This window comes from Clarias gariepinus, chromosome 28, assembly GCF_024256425.1.
Source record: "Clarias gariepinus isolate MV-2021 ecotype Netherlands chromosome 28, CGAR_prim_01v2, whole genome shotgun sequence".
Classification (NCBI taxonomy): domain Eukaryota; kingdom Metazoa; phylum Chordata; class Actinopteri; order Siluriformes; family Clariidae; genus Clarias; species Clarias gariepinus.
Window position 1 is genome coordinate 15,404,303 of NC_071127.1, and position 20,698 is coordinate 15,425,000.

General features: G+C 39.9%; 1 protein-coding gene and 1 non-coding gene across 2 annotated transcripts in view; both read right to left on the reverse strand.

Moving 5' to 3' along the window:
* Positions 1 to 4,024: 4,024 nt before the first annotated feature.
* trnap-ugg (transfer RNA proline (anticodon UGG)) lies at positions 4,025 to 4,096 on the reverse strand. Its single transcript has one exon. It is a non-coding gene; the product is annotated as a tRNA-Pro (tRNA).
* A 2,307-nt stretch (positions 4,097 to 6,403) lies between these two features.
* LOC128515777 (growth factor receptor-bound protein 10-like) overlaps positions 6,404 to 20,698 on the reverse strand; it is a 40,279-nt gene continuing 25,984 nt past the window's right edge. Inside the window, exons 6-17 of the mRNA XM_053489937.1 lie at positions 20,067 to 20,223; positions 17,849 to 17,964; positions 17,279 to 17,353; positions 16,381 to 16,518; positions 13,921 to 14,031; positions 13,617 to 13,715; positions 13,063 to 13,140; positions 12,708 to 12,824; positions 11,099 to 11,165; positions 10,717 to 10,804; positions 10,524 to 10,617; positions 6,404 to 10,406 (exon numbers count right to left, since the gene is read on the reverse strand). Coding sequence (XP_053345912.1) covers positions 10,260 to 10,406; positions 10,524 to 10,617; positions 10,717 to 10,804; positions 11,099 to 11,165; positions 12,708 to 12,824; positions 13,063 to 13,140; positions 13,617 to 13,715; positions 13,921 to 14,031; positions 16,381 to 16,518; positions 17,279 to 17,353; positions 17,849 to 17,964; positions 20,067 to 20,223 — 1,287 coding nt within the window. The 3' untranslated portion in view covers positions 6,404 to 10,259. The remainder of the gene's footprint in view (positions 10,407 to 10,523; positions 10,618 to 10,716; positions 10,805 to 11,098; positions 11,166 to 12,707; positions 12,825 to 13,062; positions 13,141 to 13,616; positions 13,716 to 13,920; positions 14,032 to 16,380; positions 16,519 to 17,278; positions 17,354 to 17,848; positions 17,965 to 20,066; positions 20,224 to 20,698) is intronic.

The window sequence follows — 20,698 nt, forward strand, 5'->3', positions numbered from 1 at the left end:
CATCCTCTTCGGGGTGAAACCGGATAGAAGTGTTATGTAATGACTGTGTGGATAACATTCATGTAATCAACATAAATGGTCACTCTTTTTCAACTGTATGCTATAAATTCGAACAATATTAATTGTGTTAAATGGTTGACAAAATTTTAGGATGACAAAAGTCTGGTTACTTTAATCATGAGTAATAGGAAAATAGGAGCACAACAAAGAAGCAGGAGAGGATATCCCTACATGCAACTGTGCATTGTTAATTGAAGCGCTGAGTAAGGGCTCTTTATGTGCTTCTTTGTAATAAATTATGAAAATTATTTATTTATTATTTTATTGTGAACGATGTTCGTTACAATGTAGTTCTTACCATATGTTTTAATAATACACCTGCTGGCTTCCTCAACAACTTCCTCTTTTGCAGAGCATAGGTTTCATCCATGCTTTCCACAGAATTGTGTTTTACTAGGAAAGTTACAAAGAGCAACAGAATCACTTACTATGCAGGCTGTCAGCAATATAGTAGTTTAATTTCTGTTTGGGACACACAATCATCAGCAAAAGATTGAATAGATTTGTATAAGTGTAATGGAACACCATTAGCTCCATTAGAACAGTGAATGTTGAAAAGAGTGAAAATTAATGGATTTCCAATAGATCTTCATTTGGTTTTTGATCCCAGGGAATGTATGTATGTATCCCATATGTACAGTATATATATAGTATGTGTGTGTGATTTTATACATTTTTAACCTTGAGTTTTCACTGCAGCAACCTTCTACAATGTTAATTGTGAATTTGTTTTTCAAATAATTTATTCTCTATCTTTTCTATTGTCTATTCTTTATCTTGTAAGCACACAATATGCCACTGACATCTTTTGCTTAGTTTTGCATAGCTAGTTTGTGAAGTTGATTTACTTCCTCCACTGTCTTATCTTTTACATTGTGCTTATATTTCTTACATGTAAGGTGTAAATGTCAATTAAATGTTAATATATAAATTCATACATGTTTTTAGGTATTCATTAAATTCCAGTGGTAAGAGTTCAGCTTCGTTATGATTCTGTTTTAGTCCACCCTAGTGGGAGCTCATCATTAATCATTCGTATACAGTACCAGATATAACATAAGGTTTTATAAAGTTCTTCATGATTTACAACCACTAGATTTTATCACCTCTTGTGAGGGACCAACAGCTGGCCTCTCAGGTCATGGCTCCACGAGGCCTCTGGCGTGTGCTGTGGTGTCTGGTACCAGGTCATTGGGAGCAGATCCTTTGGGTGCTGTAGATTGCGGGGTAGGAGGGTCGGAGGCCTTGGCGTCTTTGTCTGCTGTCCATTTGTCCATTTATAGATTAACTAACAGGATTTAGACAGAGTCAGTTCCTGCCAAAATAAGCTTCTACAGTTGAGCTTCAAAATCAGTTTTCAGAAAACCTATGGGTGAACCCACAGAGGATTTGTCCAGTTCTTATGCAGTCTATGGTCATCAGTGTATCTAGTGGTCAAAAAAGGAAATACAAGCAAGAACAGAGACTTATTGTGGTTGGAATGACTTCATAACCATGACTGGGAAGTAGAAGCAAGCAGAATAATGATACAGTATTACCTTTTGTGTGTTTGTCTCGTCGTAGTGTGACAACATTAATGAAATTCATACCTGCTGAAACAAAATCCCAAATATATATTGAATACTATATTAAGAGTTACGAAAACAAGCCCTGATGTTTTTTCATAATTTTCAATACTTTTGCTGATTAGAAAATTATGTAATTTTTAGGTTCGCTGATATCAGGCTTGCTTAAAGTGAAAAAAAAATCTACAATAAATTACTTAAAAATAAAGCAGATTAAACTAGTACTGTAGATGAAGGTGTTGGTCTTAAATTAAGTCCTAACTAGATGATTTGGGGGCAACTGGTAAACATGGGTACAGTAATCCAGATAATGAATAGTTAAAAAAATATTTCAGCAATAAAAGCAAAAAAAAAATTGAGGTGTACCCACTATGATTATATCACAAACAAACCGGAAGGTCATGTGTTTGCTTTATTTACCAAGGTGTTTGTTGTAAGGGATCAGACGCAGTGACTTAGCTAATACAGCGCCACTGAAGAGCAATGTTTAGCCTGATATTTGTTGGTGGCGGTTAACTCCAAATATCATCAGTGAGTCATGTTTTACTGCCATGAACAGGTATTATTGAATGACAGCAATAGGCTGGTTTAAAGGTCTTTCTGATTAACCCATAAATTAAACTCAAATGCACAATAAACTCAAATTAAATGTGCATTAAAATACAAATCCTGTCGTTTATATATGTGTAGGTTTGAAACATCTGAATCAATAAGGTCAACCCCCGCTCTTCTCTTAGGGAAAATTTCCTCTCATCATTTCCATGAACAGGTTTTTAAAAGAAATTCCTATGTAGGAACTTTTTAGTTCCACTTCAGTGTTATCAGCGCTGATTTGATTACCATCCCAGGCATTTCCAAGAAACTTCCCTAAAGCAGTGATGACTTCCTTAGTGAAATGCAGATCTGGTTGGCTTGGATTGACCCTATACCTGGGAAGTTACTAGGAAAGCAGTGATAAGTGGCAGAGATGTTTACACTGTGGAAGTTCACAACAAGACTTTCAATGTGACATGATTCAAAATGAATTTCCCAGGGAAAAGCTACAGCCAAACAAGTCAAACAGGCTTTTATACAAATAGCATGCGGAGTCAAAATCGAGCACAGTAATTTGTTTAAACCAGCCCTGTGAGTTCGAACCTTTTGTTGCTTTGCCTCTTCACATTAAATGATACAAAGGTATTCACAAAGACATATTTAATGTGTACAGTAGTGACCAGAAGTAATGAGACAAGTCAATAACATTCTTATATTTTTGTTTTATGCAATGAAATTGCTTTAGTTAGTATGAAGACCTTCATTCTTCAAAACATGTTGTATCCAGCTCGGATAGAATCAAAAGGCGTCTGCAGTACTGATTGCTTTCTGAATATTATGTGCATAAATTTGCTCCGGAGGTCCACTATATATTTGTTCAGAATATGACACTTCGGCTTCATAAAGTAAACCTCCTGCCACATATTTGTACCATCCCTTAACTTAAACCAACTGATTCTAATTAGCACTATTCTTCAGCCAGGCAAGAATTAACTAGTTAGTGACATCACCTGTTGTGTGCACAGGAACAACTACAATACATGCATATGTTGTCTTAATACTTTTGGACACCACTCCTTGTGCACTACACAATGGTTGGCACAGACTCACCCAATCTGTCTGAGTACACCAATAATTCTTGCCTGACAGGAGTGGACCTTGATCTGTTCAGTGTTCAGTGAACATTAACTTAAGAGTGATAACTGCATCAATGAGCATCAATGAGTACAGATGTTCCTATTAAAGTGGTTAAGTGTACATGCATAGAAGTGATGTGGAGAATACAGTACACTCTAAAATATTTAATGAAATCATAAAAGTTTATATACATCACATAGATGTGCATGCTTTTGACTTTTGGCTTTTTTTTTTTGCTTTTTGATAGGGATAGGCTTCTCTTCCAGGGTAGAGGGTTCAAATCCTGCTTCGGATGTGTGTGTGTGTGTGTGTGTGTGGAGATGTATGTGCTTAGTGGGTTTCCTCCAGGTACTCCGGTTTCCTCCAACAGTCCAAAGACATGCAGATTTCCGAATTTCACATCATGTGTGTGTGTGTGTGTGTGTGCACAGTGATGGACTGGCACTGTTATAAGCGGTATAGCGATAAGTGATATAGAGAATGGGTGAGCATGAGTGATTTCTGATAACCTATATACATTCATGTTGTATATCTTTACTCACATTGAACACTAAGCATACATTAAGAAAGGTGTTCTACTTACAAGGATGTTTTTAATAAAGATTCCAATTGACAACAGGGTAAGAGTGTGCATAGACACATGCTAACATTCACATACACACACACACACACACACACACATATATATAATGAAGAAACATTAAATACATGTTTAAATAAAAATACTTGGGCTCGTCCGGGATTTGAACCCGGGACCTCTCGCACCCAAAGCGAGAATCATACCCCTAGACCAACGAGCCAGCTATAAAAGTAGCATTCAAATTTCTATTTTAAGCTACAGTAAACAGTCTACGTGGCACCTGTATTTAAATCTGTACACTAGGTGGCGATAACGGACAGAAACCGCTTTGTTTCTCTATTATGTACGGACGTTCGATTCGAGAGTCTGGAACCTTCGATTGTGATTCGATGCTTTTAAAGCTTTCTGACTAAAAAACTGTCGAGAAAAAGAGAGAAAGAGATGTACCAAAATTTCTGTGTAAACTTATGGAAGTGTTTAACACATTTGGGATGAACTGGAAGCCAGTTCTCCTCACTCAGTATATCAGTGCCTGATCTCAGTAATGCTGACTTTCTAACAGCCAATATCTGGAACAAAATGTTCAATAAGCACATATGGGTGTGACGACCTTGTGTCCACATACTTTTAGCCATATATGGTTATGAATTGTAATTAATTGTACATTAGTGGGATAAGATAAAGTGTTCAGAATGGTACAGTTTACTACCCTACAGTAGACACTGTATCCACATACATATACTTCAATATGGAGTTGGTTCCCCCTTTTACAGCTATAACAGCTTCCACTCGTCTTGGAAGGCTCTCCACACGATTTTTGTGAGTGTTTCTGTGAGAATCCGTGCCTATTCATTCTGTAAAGCATTTATGACGTCAGGCACTGATATTGGATGAGAAGGCCTGGCTCGTGATCTCCGTTCCAGTTCATCCCAAAGGTGCTCGATGGGGTTGAGGTCAGGGCTCTGTGTTAGGGCCGGTCAAGTTCTTCCACAACAAATTCATCAAACCACATCCTTACAGTACTTGCTTAGTGCACTGGGTTACGTTGGAATAGAAAAGGGCCTTCCCCAAACTGTTGCCACAAAGTCAGAAGCATAGCATTGTCCAAAATGTCTTGGTACGCTGAAGCATTAAGATTACCCTTCACTGGGGAACTGGGGACAAGCACCTGATTGAAATGCCTGAATTCAATAATTAACAGGGTTGGCCAAAAAAGCCAACCCTGTTAATTATTGAATTAATAATATTAAATAATAATATTCTAATAATATTCGATATACACTTTATGGACAAATATACAAATAATATTTGTCCATAAAGTGTATATCGAAAGTGTGTTGCAAGGTTTCCCTATAGCCATGCATGTGCGTGCACACACACAAACACACACACACACACACACACACACACGAGTATTTTAAGCATCCTTTTTATCATTTTCATCATTCAGCATGTTTTGTTGAGATGGAAGGAAACTGGAAAACATTGAGAAATAGGAAGGTACAAAATAGATCATACACTGGAACATGGGATTATTATGATTATTATGATTATTATTCTAAGTCTTATTTTAGTCTTTCAGCTGCTCCCGACCCCAGCAGATCATCCCATACGCATACAACTTCTCACAGGGTTCATAATGCAATCCCTCCATTTTCTCCAAGCTTGAGACCGCGACTGCATTCAGTATCTGAGGTTTGGGCTTTTTTTGTGGTATAAAATAACCCCTTTTGTTCTAAATAAGTATATTCTATACAAAATGAATGCACTTCCAGCATAATAATATTTACAGGCAAAGTTGGGGGCAGTGGTGGCTCAGTGTGTTAAGGTTCTAAGTGCGGAAGATCGGTGGTTCGAGCCCCAGCTCTGCCAGGTTGCCGCTGTTGGGCCCCTAAGCAAGGCCCGTAACCCTGTCCGCTCCAGGGGCGCCATAAAATGGCTGACCCCGTGCTCTGACCCCTGCCTACTATCAAGAAGCTGGGATATGGGAATAGAATAAATAAAGAATAAAGAATTTTACTGTGCAGTAATGTATGTGTGACAAATACAGGCTGAACTTAGGAGTGAAATAAATCTCCCAAAATGTGCATGATTGCACGATAATGAAGATGTGCATGTCTTCATTATCGAGTTACAATTCCCTAGTTTTTTATTAATTGCATTTAATTATATAATTTAAAATATTGCTTCTTTACTGTTGTACAAGTGCACAGTTCTTGAAAATATTTTATACATAAGTTATCTCCTTGTTGATTTGTTTGAAATTGTGACAAGGTGAATATTATTTATTTTTGTTATTTAACAAAAACTATAGGGTTTATTGATCTAATCACACTAAATATTTATTGCACACACACATATACTTTACCATTAAACTGAATGATTAATTATACCCTTAACCATGATAATCTGCATTCTATTTATAGATGTCATTTATCACAGTAGACTGATGTCACCTTAAGGATACGTTCCATTGCGTTGTCTATTTTATGCTTCTGATGAATTTATATTTAGATAGGCATTATAATTAGATCTTAGGTCTTTATTGAGTTATAATACATTACAAGCCTCAAATTTTTGTTTGGTTTTAGGTTTCATCACTTGGATCACTTGGAAATTAACCACTAGGTGGCACCAAAGACCTGCCACTAAGAGCGAACATGCAACGTGGCAACTCCCTATGGATCAAAGGTGCACGAGATCCAGAAATGCTGCTTTAAACCCTTGATCTTCGTTTTTTACTCTATGGTCACCCCTTGGACACACTCTGGGTCTGAAATGCAATTCGCAGGACACCTTATATATAAATATATATATACATACAAGATTCACATGTGCAACAGGGCTTAATATAATATACGATTTTATAAAAACTTACAAATGAGAACAGATAATATCATTATAGCATTAATATGCACACTGATACAAATCACTGAGATGGAGTATGCAAAGTACACAACAACTATGTAAAGTCTTCATTCCGTTTGGGAGCCCAACTCATTTACATATCTGTTGATAGCATAGATACAGTGTTAGATCTAGAGCTTAAGCTTCACACACTCAGAAATATATATTTATATATATACCTATATAGTACTGTGCAAAAGTCTTGTGGCCCCTCATTTCTTTATATTAAATGAAATAAAATTGCATCATGTAGATTCACTTAAAGAAATAGGAACACATGCAAAAATGTATGCATCAACCTTGGCAGCAACCTCATTTCCCCTCTCGCCCGTTTCAACCACTCAGCCTTCAGCATCTGTTCCTTTCTAAAGAATTTTGTGGATTTGGGTGCTCAAGGCTTTTGCACAATACTGTGTATATATTGCTACTAAAGCTTTTTGCACTGCATTGTAACTGCACACAGGATTAGCAAAAAAATACACCTGTATAGGCCATTCTTATTCTTTTTTTTTTTACCCCTCCCAAAATCACATGTCTGATAAACTGGTCTTATGGTACGTACATTCGGATCAGCTTGGCGTTACAGAGGCTTGACTACAAGATGTGCCTCGTAAACCATGCATTACATACTTTCCACTCTGTAGGTATGTCGTTAAATGACCAGTGTTGCTGTTCACAAGGATATTTAAACCCATTCTAAAAAAAAAAAATACTGGAATACACAGATTAAGCATCAATCTTAAAAATTGTTTTGAATTCCGTTGAAAAGTTGCTTGCACCAGATTTAAAATTTTGTCTGCATACTAGAAAACTGACTAACATGCACATCGCTCGATCACAAGTGTGATACATTCTGAGCGGTTTTAACAGTCGGTTGTGTGAGTTTTATCAAACCGTAGGATGAGATCATAGCTTAAGACTTGTGGGCCAGTGTAGGACATGGAGGATTGTGCCGCAGTGCGACTGTGGCATATTCACAGGTCTGTATACTGAAACTTGCACTACTTCTTCTCCATCAGAGCTCCTCATGGACCGACACAGACGTAAAGGTTTTCTGATTGCACTCAGGACTCCCGACAAACCCCTGCGAACATTCTTCTTTTAAATGTTCGTGCATATTTTCTCTTTGGCTCCATTTGTATCTCACATTAACATGTGCATTGATGTCTGTATATCAACATCTGGATAACGAATCACTAAAGCTCACATTTAAACGCAGTGTAATCATAGCTCCTCCCCCTACCTCCACCAACACCACATAATCATAATTGCACAATAATGTCAGCTAGTTACAGTAGGCGTGAAGCCGATGCAAGACCCCTGGACTTTGTCTGACTCAGGTCGGCTCTAATATAGTGAATTTTATTTTAATGAAGTAACTGCAGCAGGGTATCACCGGACGGCTGGAGTTATGAGATACAAGATGAAATTTATAAAGTGATTCCTTTTAGGAAAACTGATATTCACCACTTCAAGGATTCATGAAACTTATTCCGTGCTTAATGGTTAGAAGCAGCTCCACTTATTAGCTCCAGTAATGTTCTGAACTGGGACTTTTGCCAAGAAAGCTTCCAGCTGCTTCAGGATCCTAACCCTCTAATCCTCACGATTTGTTTCATAATGTTTGTCTCATGATGTTAGATTACCACAGCAGTCTCTCGACAAAAAACTATTCTTCTTCCCAGCTCTTGAAATTCTTCCCACAAGGACAATTAGCTTTTTTTTTTGTATTTGTAGAAGGAATAATGTTAACGATTATTCGTTACTTGATCAATTGACACTTAGAATTCATGACCAACTGATAATGCTTGTTTTGCATAATGTTTCTCAGTCGCTTACATACGCAATAATCCATACACCACAAGAGGGCGCACTAGCAGTCTAGGCAGTGTACGATATTGGACACTGCATTTTTAGTGGCATTGTTTTTAATAAGCTGCAAGACAAATTATTCTCAAAAACAAAAAAATATTTGTTGATTGTGCTGTTAGAATTGTTTAAATATAACTTAAGATTGCAATGTGTTTTTTTTATCATGGTTAAATATTAGTCGAGAAAACTGTGAGAAATTTGCAACCCTATTCTGTAGCCATTAATTATTATTAGTTATTAACTTAATTATTAATTAATGAAAAAGAAAAAAAGGATCTTAAAATTTAGCTAGCTAGCTTATGTTAACATAGTCTGCTGCCACCATCAGGTGAAAGGAAGAATTGCAACGTGTTGGCTTGGTTGAGAGAAACACTGGAGTAAATGATCGAAACATATTCTGATAATAATGCATTCTGTGTTTTGTAACCGATCAGATCAGATCAGATCAGATCACATGTTAATTCAAGGTACAAATGGGGCCTTTTTACACCTTTCATATGTTCATGTGGCTCAAGGATAGCAAAATGATGTGAAGATAATTGTAAAATGTAAAACTTTCCAGAATTTTAAAGAAATAATAATAATAATAATAATAATAATAATAACTTGCTACATAGCCAGAGAAGGGCTAATCGTTTAACTCAGTGATTGTGCTCTGGGTAGTCAAAAATCAGCAACTTGAGGATGGGTCAAGTTTTTTTTAAGGCAGCCACTCAGGGCCTGGGTCAAGTTTCCTTAACTCCCCCATAGGCTGTACTTAGAAAATATTGCACTTCAATTAAAAGTGACTTTTTGTCCCCCTAATATAGATGCATTGTATCCACAAATCAAAATGAATTTCTCAAGCCGATATGATGTGCAGCTTCCCCGTGGAACGTCTCAGTCTCCAAACTGACCGAACGCAACACAGCTTCATCCCAGTGCCCTCAGGTCTCTAAGGCAAAAAGGACACGCTGGAGAATAGCTTGGACTGAGCACAGTGCAAAGAAAAAAAGACGTCAGCTGTAACCTCGTCAATAGGAAGCTCCGACAGGGCTTGTGTTGTGCTGTAATCCAATTACCACACAGGAATCCCCCACTGAGGCTTAGTCACCACGAGGCCATGGGAAGGAGGGGGTGAAACGAGGACAGGGGCATTTTAACGGTAAAGTGGGCCACCCGTTTTCAGCTCGAAAGTGCAAAATACTAAGTATGAAACAATCAGCAATCCCGCAAATACCAATCAAATATTATCAAGTAATATTACAAGGCATAAGCAACAGAAAAGATATGACCATCTTTCTGCAATTGTGAGAGTATCTTCTGCATCGTACTGTAGCATCAAGGCCTTCTCTGGGATGAAGTCTTGAGGTGACCAAGACTGGCTTGGAAAAATGTGAAATACATTGGCAGTGTTACATTAAATGGACCAAGTGAGCCATCAGGTCTGCAATGATCCCAGAGACGAGATATAAACGACTGAGAAAAGGTTCTTCATGTCTTGAAAACTGTGAGCTTATCATGGAGGAGGGATACGACTTTCTTTGTTCTCAGCCATTGGTGCAAGGACGCAATGGCAGTTCGTTCCAAAGGGTGTGAACAGGGGTGGGAAGGGTTGGGGGACGTCATAAGGCAACCATGGTGCAGGGGTGTTTGAGTTTGCAGGGTAAGACTCCTTTGTTAAGTTGGTAGAATTCTACCAGGTGGATCAGGTCTGTGAACTTGGTGGAACCATCGTCAAGGCTGAAGAAGATCTGACCGTCCTCTTCGTACTGAGAACAAACAAACAAAAAAGTGCGAATCTTGAACAGGATTTTCGTGGCACACATTCACTGTATAGATTGGTTTGAAATGTCAAGTAAAAGTCAGAATAAAAGTTAAAGTCTCACAGGCAAGATCTGGAAGTGTCTGACCTTCTGGTGATGGCACAGAGTGAGTACAAAAGCCTTTGGCTTGCTCTGACTATCCCGCAAAAGAAACAACCTTGAGAAAAAAAAACAAAAAAAACAAAAATGAGTACTATAAAATGTTAAGTGTATATGCTCAACAAAAACTAATTCATTTGCAATTTTAGGATCTTACCCGTCCACCTGACCCTGCTGCATCATCATACGGTGGGACTCGTCCCTCATGATGCGGCCGTGGAACCACAGTTGTGTCCGGTGGATCGCTGCAGACATCGTAACCCATATTTTAGTCTCAGGCGCAGGTTCCCAACCTTGGTCCCGGAGGACCCCTTGCCCTAGACCGTTAAGCATTTCCCAGCTTACAACTCATCTTAATTAATACGCTAATAGCTTTTCCTCAATCGGTAGATGTGATAAAGCATTATTTCAGTAAAACGCTAAAGTGTGTAGGACAAGAGTTCCTCCGGAACCAAGTTTGGGTTTTGAGAAAATATGAAATATGTTGTTTCTAGTTTTTTTTTTTTTTTTTTGGACGTTTAACTGATCAGTGTGCCTACCTGAGCTTAAAGTGGATTGATGCGGAGAAGTAGGGTGGCCCGTTACATTCATTCTCTGACTTCGTTTCTATGCAGAAAAAGGATTAATACATCATATAAACACGTATAACAACAAATCTCATGTAAAGTCACGTAAAAATGTTTTTAGGCTTTAACAAATAAAAAACCCTACAATGCCAGAGGCAGATTTGCTTTCAATCACTTGTTAAATGCATGAACACTTTCACAGCACATTTACTGAAGCCCACAAAGCTCCTTAAAATGCAATGGTCCCAAAAGCTTATCACACAAACTGATATAATTTTCTTTGTTTAAACTGCAGTCCTAGTCTTTTGTCCTCGTCTTAATTGACATAAAACAAGCGTGTGGAATTAAATGTAATTCATACATAAAATTTTGCCAATTGTTCTTTTTGATGCCTATCGTACAATACACAGATTAGTCACATTCTTACTGTATATGTAAAATTACCAGATCTACCAACATTTGCAGTTTTTGTCAGAGCTTAATGTTTTTCTCCACTCTTAAATCCATCCATCCATCCATGCATCCATCCGTCCGTCCATCCATCCATCCATCCAGGAACCTCTCTAGTCCAACTAGTTAACGTGAAGGCCAATGGTGGTAGGTCCTGCTACCATGCCGCCGCTCTCTTTAATACGAGTGGTATCAAAAGACTAGTTTTGTAACATGCCAACAAGTGGCAGCACAAAGCTACACACACAGTGACAGGGAGCACCATCATTCATAAGCCAGTGTGCCAAAACACATAATCCTGTGTACATCGAGATGGTGCTATTCTGAACATCATGTTATCATGTCTGCAGTTTTTCCACATCTCGATCCGGATCTGTGAAGTGCGAAAAACTGAATGCTACACGATGACAAAGCATCCCGTCACCGAGCAATCCTCACACGCGAGCTTCTACTGTAGATTTGGGGAATTTGGGGAAAAAGATCTCTCATGCTCCCAGAACCACTCTTTCACTGGAATATGCCTACACCATCTGTATGCTCTCTAGCCAACTGAAGCCTTTTTTTCCTGATTAGTCTCACTAATGTGGGTTTCTGATGGCCTCACAGCTGTTTAGTCCCAATCCCATGCTCTTACTATTACTATTAAACCTAGCTCTGATTTCTACTCTCCACTTTTAATCACGCAACTTTTTAAAAATATTCATTCCTTAAATGAAGATGATGGTTTAGAATTATTTTTTCTGGTGTTAAAAATGCACTGGATAATTCTTAACCTAATTCTAGCTATCTCAGGTTTTTATAGTTGTTTCTTCTTCTTGGAAACAACTATAATTGCAGGCAGGCAGTGAATGTTTGATGAAGTCATCTAGTCCACATCTGTTTTACGAACTTTATTTATTAGAAATTCTGCTAGAAAATTTGTCCAACAGTTTTTTCCCCCCTTTTTTTTGGGACAAAAGAGATTAAAGAATGACATTTTTTTTGTACCTAAATCTCAATTTTCATGAATACCAATAAAAAAACAAAAATCGCCTGCAATCAACTCATGGATGAATTTGTTCATATGAATCTTAATAAATGAAGCACAGTATCTATTTAAGCCTGTACTGTACTGTACGTGAACGAAACTTACCCTCCAAGTATGTCCTTCCTCCATCGCCGCACTCATCGCTTCCACAGGGTTGTCAATCACGCGGCCTGTCCTCCCCGAGAAATCCATGGCAACGAGTGAATTCTCTGACACGCTCCTCTACAGAGAAATCGGATCAAGATACAGACTGTTTCATGTACATGTCAGGTGGCTGTCAAAACACCCCTGCAGGTTTAGTAATCAATATTTAATACGTAAAATCAGGCCATATTGTAGTGGACATACTGTATTTGGCCAGGTATTAAAGTATGAGAAGTGTTAAGGTGTAAAAGTGTTACTTTTATTCTACTGTATGTACGTTCATAAAAAAAGACGAAGAAGAAGCTGAAGTGCTCACCACTGGTGCTGTGAAGTTTGAGACTGGTGCTTGTCTTTGGTGAGGGATCTTGTAGTTCTGGTAAAGCAGAATTCCATACTGCACACAAGAATAATAAAATTCAGCATTATCATCACTCACTCATCATCTATACCGCTTTACACCGCATCTTAATCTGTACGTCTTTAGACTGTGGGGCGTGAAGGAAACCCACCAAGCAACAGGGAGAACGGGAATCGAACCCGGACCCTGAAGGTGCAATCCTACAGTGCTTAATAACCAGCGTTATTATCTTTATTAATAATATTATTATAACTAACAGTTGTATTATTATTAATATAAGTAGCAATACTACTTAACAATGCTAAATTACTCTACAATACAACAATTATTAGGTAATGGCCTTCAATAAATCATGAGATTGGTATAATAAAATTGATTTTAATGTTCATAAAATTCAGACTTGAGCCCGAACAATGGCACATGACATGGTTGACTAGTTTGCAAGTCTAATGCATGGCGAAATAGTGTGTGTGTGTGTGTGTGTGTGTGTGTGTGTGTGTGTGTGTGTGTACCTTAAACACTCTGAACCCAGTCATCCAGCATGTTCTGCTCTGCTCATCCTCAGCACAAAGCATCTTCAGATCCTTCAACTCCGTTGTGCCCTTAGTAGGCTGTAATCAAATTACCCAAAAAATTATACAGTAATAATAATAATAATAATAACCCAGTTTAACTCCTTCATCAAAACAAGCTTGACAACATTCTCGGGAATACTATAAACAGCGAATCATTTTGTGTGTGCATGCGGTGATACAGTGAAAATAAAGGAAAAATCTTTTTATTTAATTTTTTTCCCCCTTTGTGCTTTTCTGTTACCTTAATGCAGAACTGGTAGTCTGTGGGAGCGTTGTGCACTTTCTTGCCTGTCGTCATGGTGAACACGCTGTTCTCCTCCAAATCTGACAGCAACTGCAGATGCCTGGGCTCCTGATCATGCCACAAGCAAAATAAACACAGCAAAAAACGAACACATATTAATACCCTAAACAGTCAAAGTTTAATACCCTAAACTTCAAATTAAAGCGTTAAATAGTAGACCTGTACAAAATAAGAATGTCATTTTTTTTTTTCAATTATATCGATTGCATAACCAGACTGAAGACATTTATACGCTTTATGCTCAGGATTTAACATCTGAGTGTACTGCTATGAGAAAGAAAAAAAAAAAATACACCAGAATGAGCCGGCTTTTTCCTTCGCAAGGAAATAAGAGATGAGCCGTATTAATCCGGAATGATTTGCCAAAGAGTTCTGCAAAGGTGACTTGAGAATGGTTAAGGCTACTGCTCAGGTTCAAACACCAGCACCACCCAGATGCCACTGTTGGGCCCTTGAGCGAGGCCCTTAACCCTGAACTGCTCAGATGTACAGTATAATGAGATAAAAATGTAATTCGCTCTGGATAAGCGCGTAAACAGTATGAGGGTCGGCGGTCCGAGCTGCACCACTTGCCATTGAGCAAGGCCCTTGACCCTATGCCCATACAGTATATAATATGCAGCCCCTGGAGATCTTGTGCAGAGCAGAAATCTGATATAAAAACCTGTGCTAGTAAACTTGTTGATCAATAGATCTGATGCGGCGACCCCGAGAGAGGGAAAAGGCCCAAGAAAAATGTGGAATAAAATGGACAGTATATATACTGTAATTAAGAGAGCTTTCCCACATTCCCCTTATTTGATCTAGTATGATCTCAAGACCGCAATCAAACTTTGTTACGGTGAGTCACGGTGCTGAAGGGATCCCACGTATCGATTTAGACGCCGAAAGATTTGGTCCAAAATGCCTTGTTTATTGTCAATTCCTATCATGCGTGGGATGACATATAGTATGGAAGAATGCGGCAGATCCATATAGGCCTCGGTATCCTATCCAGGCCGCAGGTGAGAAATCAAAGAGATTCTTGATAAGGCTTAACAATTAATAGCAAATCACTCACTCACTCACAGACTGAAACGTTTTAGGAATAAATGGTGAATGGATGAAAATTTTAAGCTACAATCTAATGCAAAAAGACCAATATTGTCTCTTAGGTCCCGCAAGGTGTGTCTGTGTTAACGCTTTGCATAAAATCCAACATAATAATAATGCATGCATGCTCAAAATAATGCATGAGCAAAATAATGCTCAAATAGTGCATGTTTTTTTCAGTGTATACAGTATGTACAGTAAATGAGCTACACCCCTCCAGCTGAGCAACAAGCCTGGAAGAGGATCGTCCTATATGAGGTCACATTAGGGGAGGAAAAACTAATTGGCTTGTTTTAGTCCTGGCGAATACAAAAGTGGGAAAAAGGACAAAATGCAGGGAATCCGGGCCTCCGAGTGGCGCAGTGGTAAAGTGCTCGCACTATCATCCGGGGAGCGCTGGTTCGAACCCCGGGTGATGCTGATTTCCTCTCACAGCCGGAGGCACAGAGAGAGCTGATTGGCCGAGCTCTCTCAGGGGGGAGGGATGAGAGGTACTTGTGCTCCCACATTAGTCACGGCTCTACAGCCAATCAGGGGCGTCTGTGAGCTCGCGCACGCGAAAGGAGCGGCTAGCGCTTTCCTCCGAGTGTGTTACTCCGCCCCTAACGGTGCGTGAGCGAGCAGTTCGAAAAGATGCGGTCGGCTGACGTCACGCAGTTCGGAGGAAACACGTGATAGTCTTCGCCCTCCCGGCTGAGTGGTAGTAGTAGCCTTAATGTGGGAGCCCCCTAGTGACGGGGAGGAATTGGCCACGACTAAATTAGGGGGGAAGAAAATTGGAAAAATCCAAAAAAAAAAAAAAAAAGCAGGGAATCCTTTTTTTTCCCCCTCTCATGATTTTTGTTTATACTGTAAAAAAATAAAATGAAATAATGACATTATGCATAATAGGGGCCCTTTAATTCAGCTGGTTCGGTATGAAAAATGTGTTCATTGCAATTTATTTAAAATCAATATCGCCTATGAATTAATAAATATTTTTCAATCTAGCATTATTATTATTATTATCATTTTTTAAATTGAATTTGACACTACTGTCCTGAATGTGTGCATAGCTTTAACTGTAACTGTATATACATACCATAAACCAAATCTCACTTTCATTTATCTGACCCATAACTGATCCCTCCAATGATGTCCAAGCATGTGGAATCACTTCCAGATTGCACCACATGCGGCAAACGATGCACTTCATGTACAGTACATTGGCTCGTGAACCACAAAACCCAATTTGGAAAAACTTCTTATTTAAAATGCACATAAAGCAAACAACAGAAAAAAAAACAACAGTCGGATATTCCTTGCCTTGGATATCCCTTTAGTGGAGTAGTAGAGTCCGGAGCGGCGCAGGAACATGTAAAGCTTCTTCCAGGACTTGCGGCCCGTCTCCTTCATGTAAAGGAAGCCCTGGATCTCAGGGCAGCGGCTGGAATTCAAGAAATTCTGTATGGGGGAGGAGAGCAGGAAACCATCTAGAGACTAGTTATTTAGCTTTCCTCAACAGAGAAAATCCCCCCCCTCCTCATCTTGTCTTACACAAAAAAAAAACATGTATCCTTTGTCATATATTTTCAAGTCAAACAGGGACTTTTTGCAGAATAACACAACACAGTTATGAGAGCAAAATTTCTCTATATAATCCCCTGCTACACTAATGATCGAATACCATCAAGGTAGAAAAGTTTCTCAGTATGCCAGAGCCACACTTCGGATCTGAAACGCTGGCCTCCCAGGAACTCCTTTAATACACCCAATCATGTGGAAATAGCTTGGACTGTATGGAAGAGGTGGCGATAACCCCCAGCCAAGATCCTGTAACGTGCATGTGGTGTACGCGGACGATTGTGTGTGGACGGATGCAAGCTGGCGACAAATCATAGTCATTTAGTCGAAATTCACTGAATGCTGACGCGAACGACTGCGGTGGGCTCCAAACCCATACGTTTCATACGTTTGTGCCACCAGACTTAACGAGATCACCTCTTTCGAGAAATCCCGGTTTGACTCGAACGCCCCTCGTATAAGCTCACACAGTGCAATCCGAGTCATATTTCAGTGAATCATCATTCTTACCCTAGTATACTGCAGTGCACATGATGTGTGTATACAGTGAGTGTGTGTGTGTGTGTGTGTGTGTGTGTGTGTGTGTGTGTGTGTGTGTGTGTGTGTGTGTGTGTGTGTGTGTGTGTGTGTGTGTGCTCACCTGCAGAAGTTGGGATGGTGGGATCGTGCCATTGGACTCTTGACACCATGCCACCATTTGTTCTGGGAAGAAATTCTGTACAAGCCAGAGAGAGACAGAAAGCTTCTGTTACATAAAAACATATTAATGCACAAAAATGAAAACTGGCACATGCACTATTTGGAAAGTATCGCGTATTATGAGATTAAATAAAAGGCGGTGTAGGGGTTAGCAGTGTCGTCTTGCACCTCCAGGTTCCGGGTTCGATTCCCGACTGCATGTGCGTCGAGTTTTGTCGTGGGTGGGTTTCCTTCGGGTACGCCGGTTTCCTCCCACAGTCCAAAGACATGCAGATGAGTCTAATTGGCGTTCCCGAATTGCCCGTAGTGTGTGAATGAGTGTGTATGCGTGTTTGCCCTTATTGCTTTGCATGATCTCGGTCTCTACGATTGACGTACTATAGAAGCTCAATCTTCTCTCCGTTTTAGGCTCCCAGTTAAAAACTTGTCTGGAGCATCGCGTGGGAATCGAACCTGCGACCTCCTGATGATAGTGGCATAATGATGGTAGTTATAATGTGGATGTTCTCACCAGCGGGTTCCTGAAGAACTCGTATTTGGCGTAGTTCTTCCTGAACAGGAACTTGCTCTCCGGAGACATGCAGGCCTGCACCTGAACCACCAGTTCGTGGTCCTCCAGACACCTCTCTACCAGCACACACACACACACACACACACACACACACACACACACACACACACGAAAGCAATTTATTAGAACTACATTACAACAATGCAAACCGAAGGACAGGAAGTTATGACGCAACCGTGGCTTTAATTGCAACCGCACCGATAACCTGGTGGTGTCGAAGCGAGCGTTACACACACACACAAGAATGGAAAGGAAATTATTACAATTACAGTTGCATGTGTGTGTGTGTGTGTGTGTGTACGCTTTAGTTTAAAGCCAGCAGTCTCTCTGGGATTTAGTGTCCCGCAAACATGATTAGGTGTAACAAGAGTTTCCCAAACAGTGTATATGTTTATGTGTGTGTGTGTGTGTGTGTGTGTGTGTGTAAGAGTGTGTAAGAGATTGAGAGAGAAATGTAGACAAGGCAGTCTTAGCTCTGTGTATTCATATGACACTTTTGCCTGAGGGCACAGTTAAAATGAGAATATTTCCGTGTGTGTGTGTGTGTGTGTGTAAAGAAAGAAAATATGCACCAGTATTAACTTGCACAGGAAAGAAGTGTTTATGCTAACGAAGATTAAGAAGTTTTATGATGTGTTTCATTATGTATTTTAATAATTCCCATCTCCGCGTGAGTGTTTCTGCAAAAGAAAGCAGACACACATCTCCACCCAGCCGCACAATACAAACGCAATCAGAGCACAAAGAGAGAGAGAGAGAGAGAGAGAGAGAGAGAGAGAAGCATTGCAGAGAGATGAGGTCATGTATTTAGCTTGATTGCATTGAGCAGTAGGGCTGATCAGAGCTCAGTAAGGAGCCGCGCAGCTAATGGCTTATGTAAGAGGAACGGGTTTTTTTTTGGAAGGTTGCCATGTTGCGATGTCGGGGCTAGCGTTAGCTCCGAGATCACATCTAAAGTGTCCTGATCCATCAGCGGTCCATCCGACTCCGCCGGACACGACGTACTGCTGAAGCCGCAGCCGATCGGGTGTCAGCTGGACGATCGCAACACGCCCGGTCGGGTTATGACATCATACCCTGAGGAAGGATTTTGACTTTTTTTTTTTTTTTCACTTGTCTTGCATAGAAAGTGCCAGCTTTGATCTCCAAACTAAAATGTCTATATTCTTCTAGCTAGGTTTTCTTATATTGTATATTTTCTCCTCTATAGGGTTATTATTCTTATTTTAGCTAAATTTACTGTCTATTTAATTTCCTATAAATAATCTTTTATTTTGATTCTGCATATCGTACTGAGTGTGTGTATGTGACAATTTGAATTTGCTTAGAAAAAAGACTTCCTACGGATACGCTATGTAGATTTTCATCCTAGACGATTCCTTTATCATCGCGTAGGTGCTTCATCAGAGACAGCCAAACCCGCCTAGTGCACCTTTTCGATCTGATTCTCACGGGAAATCTCATTCTGAATAATCCGCGGAACAGGAGTCGCATCACCGTCCCTCGCACCTGGACAACACCATTACCTTTGCTCTGTAGGACATCTCTAGGGTTTGGTAAACTTCCAACTTAAGACTAAGGACATAATTATAATGATATATACGTACTCAAGTCCCGGTTTGATTTGAACGCCCCCTCATATGTGTATGCAAGGTTCAAGTCAAACCAGGACTAGGTGTTCCCTTCATTTTTTCCCTGCAGTATGTGTGTATGTGTATATGTATATAGGTAAAAAAAACTGATGTGTGACACTACGCCAATCAGGATGTTCTCCTTTCATGCATCGCCATGGCAACGTACTCGGTTTTAATCTTGCGATCAGACTAAGAACCAGGTGTCCACACGTGTGTCCACGGTAACTAGCAGCCAGATTAGCAGATTATCAATCCCAGTCACGCTCTGTCCCCTTACTGGAGAGCATCCCAGTCGTTCCTCGTTCCCAGTCGTCCGACAGCCTCCGCCTTTGATCTTTTTTTTTTTTCAAAAATGCTTTTATGATTACAAACATGAAGCAAGAAGTAACCGCAAAGAGGTGATACTTTGACGGACTGGACTTACGGTCTTGGTAAGGATAGGACAGAACAGAAAGAGCCCTAGGACCAGGTCGCGATCTCTAACACACACACACACACACACACACACACACACACACACTTACCTATTCCGAGTAAGGGATGATGCTCTACCAAAGTCCAGCAGTTGTCATCCAGGCAGTGACTTTTATAAACCAGGAGCTGGCACACGTCTCTGGCGGTCATGTGCGCGGGAACTTCCACCACCTTCCCAACACCATCTTCGCTAAAGACCTTAATGATCTGCACAAACACACACACACACACACACACGAAGATAAATCAGGAGTAAAGAATGATGGCGTAACTCTTTGATTATCGCTGTGGCGCATTTATATTCGCTACACACATCTGCTCGAACCGCGGCAGTAAAACCGATCACGTTTCGACAACCGCACATGTCCCGAGGCGTAGCTTCTCAGACGCACATGCATGCACACACTCACACACTCCCTCACGCACACTTTCAACACTCTCTCCAAATGGCAGCATGTCATAAAGATCAACGACACACACACACACACACACACATTTATACACTCACTAATCACACAAGCGCTTCTCGCAACAGAACAAACTTTATATCTCGTTTCCTCTCTCTCTCTCACATCCAGATGTTTAAAAAACCCCTCTTCTCACCTCCAGGTGAAGTGATGTCAAAAGTCTCAGGGGAATCCAGATGCAGAAAAAAGAAAAAACGTAAGACGTACGTACATTA